General features: G+C 37.9%; 1 protein-coding gene and 1 long non-coding RNA gene across 4 annotated transcripts; both read left to right on the top strand.

Annotated features, from left to right (window-relative positions):
• The first annotated feature begins 3490 nt into the window (after positions 1 to 3490).
• LOC131302046 (multicopper oxidase LPR1-like) lies at positions 3491 to 11666 on the top strand. 3 transcript variants are annotated; one of them, XM_058328618.1, is made up of 4 exons: positions 3491 to 3601; positions 3721 to 3948; positions 5888 to 7345; positions 9906 to 10078. In XM_058328618.1, exons 2-4 carry the CDS (start codon positions 3730 to 3732, stop codon positions 9957 to 9959), a joined length of 1731 nt encoding a protein of 576 aa, XP_058184601.1. In that variant the 5' UTR covers positions 3491 to 3601; positions 3721 to 3729; the 3' UTR covers positions 9960 to 10078. The 3 variants fall into 3 exon arrangements, with proteins under 3 accessions (XP_058184601.1, XP_058184599.1, XP_058184600.1); XM_058328616.1 differs by adding an exon at positions 11393 to 11666 and having other exon boundaries at positions 3506 to 3948; positions 9906 to 9979; XM_058328617.1 differs by having other exon boundaries at positions 3506 to 3948.
• Positions 7761 to 8209, top strand: LOC131302054 (uncharacterized). The gene is made up of 2 exons (XR_009191585.1): positions 7761 to 8094; positions 8147 to 8209. It is a non-coding gene; the product is annotated as an uncharacterized LOC131302054 (long non-coding RNA).
• Positions 11667 to 12340: the final 674 nt, after the last annotated feature.

The following is a 12340-nucleotide window of genomic DNA, read 5'->3' as shown; positions in this document are numbered from 1 at the left end:
TTTCCTAATCTCGAAATTATAGAAAAAGTACATTCTTTATTTTGTCTATTTATTTTTTGGAGATGGCTTCTCGGCAGTTGTGCTTCCCCAATTGCTGTGTGCAGTTCGTAATTTTTAAGGCTTGTGCCGGGTCTTTTTTGATGATTTAAATCGTTCACTTTGTAGAGCTCGTCGAGAGCCTTAATTATCTAAAAAAATCGTCTTCATCGGATATATCGATCCATATATTTTTGGAGCACATTTTTCTTGCAAACACCGAATAGAATTGGATTTGACTCAGTGTCGCTGAGTCCATTTTACCCATGGAAAATGTGCTCCAAAAAGATATGGATCGATATCCGATGAAGACAATCTTTCATCTCTCTCACATAATCTCTTATATATCCCTTGGTAAATTTATAATGTCCGCGGACTTGTGCCCGATGACATCCTTGTTTATTTTTTTATTTTTCCTAATCTCGAAATTATAGAAAAAGTACATTCTTTATTTTGTCTATTTATTTTTTGGAGATGGCTTCTCGGCAGTTGTGTTTTCCCAACTGCTGTGTGCAGTTCGTAATTTTTAAGGCTTGTGCCGGGTCTTTTTTGATGATTGAAATCGTTCACTTTGTAGAGCTCGTCGAGAGCCTTAATTAGCTAGAAAATCGTCTTCATCGGATATGTCGATCCATATCTTTTTGGCGCACATTTTTCTTGCAAAAACCGAATAGAATTGGATTTGATTCAGTGTCGCTGAGTCCATTTTACCCAAGAAAAATGTGCTCCAAAAAGATATGGATCGATATCCGATGAAGACAATCTTTCATCTCTCTCACATAATCTCTTATATATCCCTTGGTAAATATATAATGTCCGCGGACTTGTGCCCGATGACATCCTTGTTTATTTTTTTATTTTTCCTAATCTCGAAATTATAGAAAAAGTACATTCTTTATTTTGTCTATTTATTTTTTGGAGATGGCTTCTCGGCAGTTGTGCTTCCCCAATTGCTGTGTGCAGTTCGTAATTTTTAAGGCTTGTGCCTGGTCTTTTTTGATGATTTAAATCGTTCACTTTGTAGAGCCCGTCGAGAGCCTTAATTATCTAAAAAAATTGTCTTCATCGGATATATCGATCCATATCTTTTTGGAGCACATTTTTCTTGCAAAAACCGAATAGAATTGGATTTGACTCAGTGTCGCTGAGTCCATTTTACCCATGAAAAATGTGCTCCAAAAAGATATGGATCGATATCCGATGAAGACAATCTTTCATCTCTCTCACATAATCTCTTATATATCCCTTGGTAAATATATAATGTCTGCGGACTTGTGCCCGATGACATCCTTGTTTATTTTTTTATTTTTCCTAATCTCGAAATTATAGAAAAAGTACATTCTTTATTTTATCTATTTATTTTTTGGAGATGGCTTCTCGGCAGTTGTGTTTTCCCAACTGCTGTGTGCAGTTCGTAATTTTTAAGTCTTGTGCCGGGTCTTTTTTGATGATTTAAATCGTTCACTTTGTAGAGCTCGTCGAGAGCCTTAATTAGCTAGAAAATCGTCTTCATCGGATATGTCGATCCATATCTTTTTGGCGCACATTTTTCTTGTAAAAACCGAATAGAATTGGATTTGATTCAGTGTCGCAGAGTCCATTTTACTCAAGGAAAATGTGCTCCAAAAAGATATGGATCGATATCCGATGAAGACAATCTTTCATCTCTCTCACATAATCTCTTATATATCCCTTGGTAAATATATAATGTCCGCGGACTTGTGCCCGATGACATCTTTGTTTATTTTTATATTTTTCCTAATCTCGAAATTATAGAAAAAGTACATTCTTTATTTTGTCTATTTATTTTTTGGAGATGGCTTCTCGGCAGTTGTGTTTTCGCAACTGCTGTGTGCAGTTCGTAATTTTTAAGGCTTGTGCCGGGTCTTTTTTGATGATTTAAATCGTTCATTTTGTAGAGCTCGTCGAGAGCTTTAATTATCTAGAAAATCGTCTTCATCGGATATATCGATCCATATGTTTTTGGAGCACATTTTTCTTGCAAAAACCGAATAGAATTGGATTTGATTCAGTGTCGCTAAGTCCATTTTACCCAAGGAAAATGTGCCCCAAAAAGATATGGATCGATATCCGATGAAGACAATCTTTCATCTCTCTCACATAATCTCTTATATATCCCTTGGTAAATATATAATGTCCGCGGACTTGTGCCCGATCACATCTTTGTTTATTTTTTTATTTTTTCTTTTGATAATTCCAGAAACTTATCCTATTTTTTTGTGTGGATAATTTTGAAAATATTTGTACGCAAAATAAAAAATTTAAATAAGGACAAAACAAGAAAAAGGCTAAAAAAAATTGTGAAACAAGGTCTAACTAGCTTTCTAATTAATAATCTTCCTAACCTAAACTTAAGGAATGTGGAATTTCTTAATTATTGGTTTGCATTACTAAATCAATACCAATAAGTCAACCATCACATGCGTGGATCCAACATACAAGGAGTACGACAGTAATTTTATTAATTGGTGAATTGAAAATCAAATTCATCAATGCTTACTCTTCAGGAGTGTAAAGCCGTGTGGAGGTTTTTTTAAAATTAATGTGGATGGCGCTTGGACAAAAGGTTCTGGGTTGGGTGCTTTTGGGGTAATAATAAGGAATGAGCTGGGTGTTTTTAGAGCCGCTGCTAATGGAAGACTGAATTGGTGTTCTAGCCCCATGGTTGCAGAGGCATTAGCTGTTTGAATGGGGGTCCAACTGGGACAAAATTTGGGTCTGAGGAATGTGCTTATAGAAGGTCACTCACAAGCGTTTATCAATATGATTAACGGTCTAGTAGTGGTGAACCAACAAGTGAAGATTATTATTGACGATATCAAGGTGTTGAGTAGTTGTTTTGCGTCTTGTATTTTCTCTTATAGCCATCGGTCTTCTAACTCAGTTGCGCATTTGTTGGCTAGTAAGGGTTTAATTGGGTTGGGGTATAGTCATTGGACTGACTCCCCACCCGTTTGGCTTCTTGATCCCTTGTCAAGGGATGAAGTGTCCTCTTGATGTATTGGTTTTGAAGTTATAATATCATTAGTTATCGTTTTGACAAAAAAAAAAAAAAAAAAAACTAGACTATTATAAATGGTACCAAACTATGAGGAGTTTGAGAAAAAAATTGGAGTCTAAAAGCAGCCGCCTCTTTGTCTTTAACCTAGTTAGGGCCGACTCCGTCAAATTGTCAAATTTTGTAAAATCTTGGTTCATTTAAGTGGATGATCTTATTACTTTGTTGGGCAGATTTACCAAATGGTTTTAGGAAGGAATAATAAACTTAAACATATTATTATATGGATTCACTACAGTTTATAGCAAACAAAAAAGGGAAAAAAATTAGTGAAGCAGAAAACAAATTGTCAAAAAAATGTAATTAATTAAGCAAGTGTCGTGCTAGGCCCTTTGGAATTCCACATCCTTTTTTGTATTCACTTTTTAGCCACCGATACCTTCCCTTTTGGAATACGTTCACTTTGTAGTCATCCGTTCATTTACATTCCAAAACGATTCTCTCTCTCTCTCTCTCTCTCTCTCTCTCTCAGAAGCTTTCACACAGGTCTCTTCGCTTTTAGGCTTTTCTCACTTACTGGAGTATTTTTTATTCGTACAAAACCCAAGTCCCAACTCCTCTCTCTCTCTCTCTCTCTCTCTGTCTCTCTCTCAATCAAATTTAAGGTGGTTAAAATGGAGGCGAGTATGCTGCTATGCAAACTGATCATCTTTTTGGCTTTTCTGGGAGTTGTAATGAGTACAACATGGGGAGAAGACAACCTGATAAATCCATCAAAGTTGCAAATGTTTGTTGATGATCTTCCTGATATGCCCAAACTCAAAGGTTTTGATTTCGAAAACGGCGTCCCCGTGCCCAAATCCTTGAAAATTGGCATGTTTCGCAAGAAATGGGTAAGCGTTAATTCCCCTCTCTCTCTCTCTCTCTCTCTCTCTCTCTCTCTCTGTATATATATATATATATATATATATATATATAGTCTGGATCAAGTCCACACCCCTTTCCATCCGCACCTTCCCTTTTCCGATTACTTACTGGTACCCTTAAAATCACGTTATGAATACATTGAGCGGTTCGAATCATCAAAATTCGATCGGAAAAGGAGAGGTGAGGACAGGTGCGGCCAGAAAGAGGTGTGAATAGAAACCGGACTGTGTATATATATATATACACACATACATACATATAAGGTAGGCGTATTTGTTTACATATTGAAGTATTTATTCCAAAGCCCCCTTTTGATTTTCCGTATCAATGATACAAAACTTTGGTTCAGTAAATTAAACTGAAATAGTACCCTGTGAGCCCAAGGGAAGGAAGCAAGAGGGTGCCAGAGTTCTCGTACTCTTGCACCACTCTAAATATTTTTAACAAAATATTCTTGTTAAAATGGAGTATTACTTTTTGCGACCACAAAAGCATGAATTATTTTACAATTATTTAAGAACCCCTAAAAAGTTGAAGTATGAGGTTCATCTTCATTAGTGAAATTTCGCATAATGTGACCAATAAAGTATATTATCACATATGGTTCAAGAAGCTTCAAAAGATATTATCACCTAATATCCACCAACTATAGATATTATCAGTATCACCTATTTAAGCATTGTTCCGCTAAGAAAAATAAGTATTTATTTTATTTATTGTTTAAATTAAAAGTGGTGTATTATGAGAGAATGATCTATCTCGTAAAATAGAAAATAAGTACTCTAAAAATAAGAACTATAGCAGAACGGAGCCTTATTCTTTCTCTAGGCAGGTTGTATTTGTTTGAGTTTTCTTGGTCAAATATGTTGTTTACTCAATATTTTGTCCATGTTTGGTACCCACAGCTGGGCACCTTTCATGTCTGTTAAGTTACTAAAGATCCGGTAGCTTTAATTGACATCTCAACGAGTGGGCGGTGAAATTGATTCTCCATAACTAGTTAAGGTGTGCGATGCTGACCTAGACACATGAGTCATCAAAATTCAAAAGTCACTAGGTCCGGTTAAGCTTTTGCGTATCTCAATTAGTTTGTTAAGGGCATCTCTAATCCAAAAATCTCTATTCCTCCATTTTGGAAGATCAAAATATAATTTTATATTGAAAAAATGATTTTGAAGGATTTTACTAGTCTTATTAACTCCAATCCAGACATCTCTATTCCTCCATTCCTTTAACAGGAAACAAAAGGAAAAAAAAGTAGAGATTTGGAGTTGAGGACCAAACTCAGCCTCTCCAATCCAATATACTCTATTTTTGCCTCTATTCCTCCATAAATTTTTGATCTTTCGGAGTATCAAAACCAATCCTCCAAAATGGAGGCAAATATAGAGAGAGATTAATTCCAATATACTCCATTTTTGGATTGATTAATTCTTCTAAAATTGAGGAATGGAGAGAGATTTGAAGATATAGAGTATGTATTGGAGATGCCCTAAGAATCAATATCACCGTGTTCTAATAGGTATCCATTTAAAGTTGGTTCCAAATCCCGTATGAACACGTAAAAAATTGGAGCCTAAAAACATAAGAGAAAAAACACTTCGGGGTTTATATTATTTCTCCAAGTATTATGGTGGGCCCCAAAATACTAGACCCGTTCGTTTTGTAATTTTAGATTTGGATTTGTAGGTAATGAGTGAGAGAGAAATAGAGTAATGATTGAAAATATGATTAATGATTGGAGAAAGATAAAGAGAAAAAATGAGAGTAATAATTTGAGGAAAATAGAATAATTATTAGAATTCAAAATCCAAAACTCTTAAACGAACGGGATTCTAGTAATTTTCGTGTAATTAGATAAAAAGTCCGGATTGATATGGTTGTGATATTTTCTTGCTTTTGCAGAAATTCCACAGGGACCTCCCTCCAACCCCGGTGTTTGCCTACGGTACATCCAAGCGCACCGCAACAATCCCAGGACCCACGATCGAGGCCCTCAATCAGGTTGACACCTACGTGACGTGGCGCAATCATCTCCCTAAAAAGCACATACTTCCTTGGGACCCCACCATCCCAACAGCTATGCCAACCAACAAAAGGGGCGTTCCCACGGTAGTCCACCTCCACGGCGCCATCGGCGAGCCGCAGAGCGACGGACACGCGGAGTCGTGGTTCACTGCTCGATTTGAAGAGAAGGGACCCACTTGGACAAAGAAGAAATATCACTACTACAACCATCAACAGCCGGGGAACCTATGGTACCACGATCATGCCATGGGGTTGACCAGAGTCAACATTCTGGCCGGCTTGCTTGGGGCCTACATTATTCGCGATCTGAAGATTGAGGCCCCGCTTGGACTCCCGCACGGCGATGAATTCGATCGCCCGTTGGTCGTCTTTGATCGTGGCTTTCGTACCGACGGCTCGTTGTACATGAATTCTACCGGAGACAACCCTTCCATACACCCGCAGTGGCAACCCGAGTACTTCGGCGACGCCATTATCGTCAACGGGAAAGCCTGGCCCCGCATGATTGTGAGGCGGAGAAAGTATCGATTTCGCATCATCAATGCGAGCAACGCTAGGTTCTTCAAGTTCTTCTTCACCAACGGTCTAGGATTCATCCACGTGGGGTCTGATTCGGCCTATCACGAACGGCCCGTGATGCTCAAAGAGATCCTCCTGGCCCCATCCGAGATTGCCGATGTAATTGTGGACTTTTCGGAGTCAAAGTCCGATTCGGTTATCCTAGGCAACAATGCATCGTATCCTTACCCTTCTGGTGACCCGGTCAACGAAGCCAATAGCAAGGTGATGAAATTCCTCGTTAAACAACAACACGAGGTTGACTCGGGCCGGGTACCCGAAGAGCTAATTAAATACCCATCTGCTGATTTATCCGGTGCTTCGGAAACACGGTACATCGCAATGTACGAGTACACGAGCGACATCGACGAGCCCACTCATTTGTATCTGAACGGGAAATCGTACGAGAAGCCGGTGACCGAGACGCCGAAAGTGGGGACCACGGAGGTTTGGAATGTGATCAATCTGACGGAGGACAACCACCCGTTGCACATCCATTTGGGTTTGTTTGTGGTGTTGGATCAGACGGAGCTGGTGGACTTGGACAAGTTCAAGGAATGCATGTTGAAGATGAACGATGCGATCAAGTGCCAAATAAGCAAGTACGCACGTGGCAAGAGGCTGAAAGTGCTGGCCCATGAGAAGGGGTGGAAGAATGTCTACAAGATGACGCCCGGATTTGTCACGAAGATCCTAGTGAGGTTTTCTTACATACACTCGAATGCGTCGTACTCGTTCGATGCAACCGCCGAACCTGGTTATGTCTACCACTGCCACGTAAGCACACGATTCCTTTTTTAAGTATCTTCTTGAAACCCCCCCTTTTTATTATCGAAATCGTTTTTCTATACAATTTTTGAATACTCGCGTTAACCAGGATAGTTGCTCTGAGATTGTGTAGTTGTATTTAGGTGCAGTAAGTTCATGGATTTAGGTTTGTCAACGGGTCGAATCCGACCCGAATTCGATAGTAGTAATTCGAATTTGAAAAATTCGGATTCGATCCGAAAATCCGGATCTAATCCCAAAATTTTTGTACTTCAAAAACTTTAGCAAAAAAAATATTTTTTAAAAAAATTCAAATTTTCTTTTCAAAAAAAATATTTTCCAAAAAAAAATTTAAAATAAAAATACAACTTCTTGAACATTTTTTTTTCAAAATAAAAAATTTACTGTTTTTTTTTTTAAATTTTAAAAAATAAAGTTCAGATCCATATTTGAATTACCGGATTTGGATTATCGGATCGACGTTATCGAATTCGGATCAGATTTTTTGAATCGGATCTGGCCCATTAACAAGCCTACATGGATTTAACTTATATGAAGAGGAAAGTTCAGAGCCTTATTGACAGGCTAGATAAGGATGGATTAGATAATATAAATCCCTAACTAAGACGGATTGACATCCGGTTCAGTTTGTTCACTTTGTGAGCACTACAAGGGAAATGTTGTCGTTATTATTCGCTGAATTTGGGTATTAACACCTATGCCCGATCGTTACCTATAGGGCTCCGAAATTAGTTGAGGTGCTGGCACCTATGCCCGATCGTTACCTATAGGGCTCCGAAATTAGTTGAGGTACTCGCAAGTTGGGCCGAACATCAGGTTAGAAGAAAAAAACGGGACACAAAAGAAATAAAAGAGTAAAAACAGAAATTAGAGAAATTCAGACCTGACATTTTGATGCCTGCACCATACTGTATTTATCTTCCACAACCTTTAAATTTATATACCCCATATTGAACTTTCTATTGGTGGTTATAAAAATCCAAGGAAAACCTGCAGTTTTGTCACGGGTGTCCTGAATCTATGTAATCAAAATAAGTTAAGATTCTCAAGTATTGCCTGCCATGTGATCGAGCACGAAGGCCCACTAAATTCCATCCAGACCTACGTAGTACCTTTTAACTTTGATTTTTTTTTTTTTTGATTTTATTTATTTAACCTTTTCACTTTGTTGAGCATGCTTCAAGGGCTTGCTGGCTTGCTGGCTTGTTGATGTCAATTGGTCTATTACCCTTTCCGTAGAAGTTGTCGTTGTCCAATAGCGCAAGGTATATATTTCTTAAAGTCACGACTAAAGCAGTCAATACTGACGTAGAATGTGGGCTCCCAACATCACTTTGACGACAGATTATTTGGTGGTTTTGGCCTTTTGGGAGTGCACCACGTGATGCTCCAATACTGTCGTTTATCACCCATTTCTGCGAGAGTGTGGGTTCCATTTTTAAGTGTATGAACTCTACGAAAATGTGTAGTAATAAGGGTGTTAGCACAAGATGTGGCGGTGTCCCAAGACTATTGAATAAAATTTAGCCCTTTTTTTGGAAGTAATGCAGGATGTCACGAGCCAGTTTTCGCGAATTAAGAACTAATTTCTGTAGTTCCTCCCACAACTTTTACATATTCGTACGCAAGGGGACCCCAAGAGTTGGTAAAAAAAAAATCAAACATAAGATTTTAGGTAAGAGAAAGCCCTAAATACTAGACCTAGACCACCAAGCTTAACGGTTACAATTTACCCCATTGATATAGGCTACAAGCATACTAGCCTGAACATGGGCTATGCACGGCGATTGGGTGTCGGATAAGGAGAGACAATTTAGTCCCCTTTTTTGGGTAACGTTGAGTGTTTTCGGACTAGTTTGTGCCTGAATGTGTATATGTGTGGCCCCAAGAGTTATTAGTAAAAAGAATCGAACATGAAATTTTAGGTGAGAGCAAATCTTTGAGTCCCAAACCTAGACCAACGAGCCAACCTATTAGGGTTGCAACTTAATCCATTGATATACTCCATAAGGGTACGTGAATACTAGCCTGAACTTGTGCTCCACACGGCGATTGAAGGAAAAGATTAACTAAAACAGATTTTAAGAATGCATTTTGTTGCCGCAACCGCAAATAAATTTGGTTAATCCCTTACTTATATGGTTTTTTCAAATTCTAGGTTATCTTTTGTGATTTTTGCTGAATATTATGTATTTTATGGCTCTCGAATTCATGATAACTAAAATAAGTACCTATTACTTATTTTTTAAACTAAAATTGATGTATTATGAAAGAATGATCTGTCTTGTAAAACAGCAAACAAGTACTTAAAAATAAGAATTTAAGCAGAAGGAAGCCTGTGAATCCTATGCACAGATCTTCCCTTCGAGGAAGTTCCAGATAGAAGAACTTTGAAGCAAATTGAAATCTCTGCAAACAAATTAAAATATTTGAAGCATTGAGTGGGTCAATTGACTAAAAAGTACAGTAATAATTAATGCCTTTTTTGTATGCTCACCTTGTTTTAATTAAGTACTATTTTGTTGGATTTCTTTTTTCCAAAATGCAGATCTTGGATCATGAAGACAATGTCATGATGAGGCCCATGAAGTTGATCAAATGAGAAGCTCCAAAAACAAAAAGGTAAAACCAAATTTTCAGAAGATGGCCATTATCATATGTACTGTAAAAATAAATACCTTGTTATTGGGTTTTGTAATTGGGCCAGATATTACTATTTTTGTATTCGAAAAATCTATGAGTACCGACCATTGGGGGAGAGAAAACGTACCGACGGCCGCCGGCGGGCCGTCTCCGGCCACCGGACGGCCGATCCGAGCCGTTCAAAAATTCTAAAAAATAAAACCGAGGGGGTCAACGCGGGAATCAAGGGCATCCGAGGTGTTTAGGGTGCTTGATCAAAGCACCCTTTTTTCGTGTATATATGTACACACACATATATACACGAAAAAAGGGTGCTTTGATCAAGCACCCTAAACACCTCGGATGCCCTTGATTCCCGCGTTGACCCCCTCGGTTTTATTTTTTAGAATTTTTGAACGGCTCGGATCGGCCGTCCGGTGGCCGGAGACGGCCCGCCGGCGGCCGTCGGTACGTTTTCCCTCCCCGTGGTCGGTACATATAGCAACACTCGTATTGTATTTGGGCTTAAGTATTTTGTTTTGTAGTTGGGACTACATATTAAGTCCAGTCCTAGTTAGAAAGAGTGTATTAGAGTGGGGTGTATGTGTATTTAATTATCGACAATCATGAGTGTCTGGGATAGTTTATACATACCTTGACTATTTCTCTCTCCCAGTCCGGTTAAAAGTAGGGCATCCAGGCTTGGATGAGGAAATTCACAAGAGATTTTTGTTTTGTGGCCTTTGAACTTAGGATGTCTTAGTTTTACAGCTAATTATTGTTGCCACTTGAGCTATTCCTGGCCTCAAAGGCGGAGCCAATTAAGGCCCAAGGGTCACGTGCCCCGTAGAATTTTATCAACTACTCCCTTTTTTAATTTTTAATTTTTTTACACCTATTCAAAAGATTTTGGAAGAATTAGAAGTTTTGGGTCTATTGTTTATTGAGTTGTCATGGGTTTTCAATTAAATCAATGGACCCCTTCAAGAATTAAATGCTTATTTCACTTAGAATCCATCTAACTCATTTTTTAGTTTTTTGAAGAAAAATATTTAAATTTTTGCGCTCAATATTTCTTCGTTCTATTTTACTGTGAATTTTTTTAGGTTGTCGTGAAAAGGTGCCCTCTGAACAGTATTTCTGGCTCCGCCACTGCTTGGCTTGGGTTTTTTTTTTTGGATAAGTGCTTGGGGTTGTATATGCGTATGCTTATGAGGAAATAATGAAATATATAGAGAGTAAACAGCCCCAAAAATTTTCCCTGCTACTGCGACTTTTCATGATTTTGCCCAATTTTCTCTTGACTATCAAGAGTAGGTTAAGGTTATGGCCAACAATTAATAATGCTAATTTGTTTGTTTCCCATATAATTGTTTTTGCATTAATGGCAACTTCTTCTTTTTTTGAATATAGGTGGGGTTAAATTGTAACGAGGGGAAGCTGGAAAACCACCGTCTCGTGCTGCTCTTCTGATCAGTAGCGATTAAGTACAGCTGAAAAGATGATTTCACTGTAATTCAATTTGTTCATGGCTATAGAAGATCATGATTATTGGAATTTGTAATGGAGTAACTTTTGGAAGTTATATTACTTCAGTTTGGAAGTTTTGGAATTTATATTGTGGCAGAGGGTTGATTCTAACCAAGTGGTTCAACCTATCAATGGCGAACTGATTGCGATTCTTTCATTTTGAACTGTATTAATCTTGCATCAAAATTTTCATCATGCGAATTTTCTCATGTGAAACGTGATAGTAATAAGATCGCGCATTCGGTGGCAAATAAATTCCTATGAAGATATTAGGATGAAAAGTTGAAAGAAGTCTGCTCTCTCCTGACTTTCAATTTTAGCTCTTGACAACTATAGAGACTCTGGCCCCGCTATTATCTAGCAATAAAAATTTCTCTTTCCGAATTTATAAAAGCAAAAGGTTATTACTTACAAAATAGGGAGTTGAATCCGTTGACATGAAGATTAAATGAGAAAATATTAGTACATGGCAATTGGCCTTGTATCAACAAATGAAAAATTGTATAAAGGTGACCGAATCCGATCAGTCCACTCACTTAAAAAGCGGGTGAGTATTTCAATTTGAAGAGCCCCTGGAATATGCACTTATAACATATAACTCTTCGACTTGTCATATGGGTTGTCAAAGTACATATCTTATGTGATATTTTGTTTCTTTCCTTGGAGATGCTTAAGGATGTGAGAGGCAGAAACAATAATTTGTGGACTAAAATAAACAAAATGGTCATAGTTGGTCTGCGTTCTTATGAACTTAATTTAATCTTAATTTAAATTTAGGAGTTTTGTTCTGATTTGAATTTTTTTTCACATTTGTTAGTTTTGCGTCAAATC

Source organism: Rhododendron vialii, chromosome 9a, assembly GCF_030253575.1.
Source record: "Rhododendron vialii isolate Sample 1 chromosome 9a, ASM3025357v1".
NCBI classification, from domain to species: Eukaryota; Viridiplantae; Streptophyta; class Magnoliopsida; order Ericales; family Ericaceae; genus Rhododendron; species Rhododendron vialii.
Note: the sequence above shows the minus strand (reverse complement) of the source record. Positions and strands in the feature narration are given on the sequence as shown.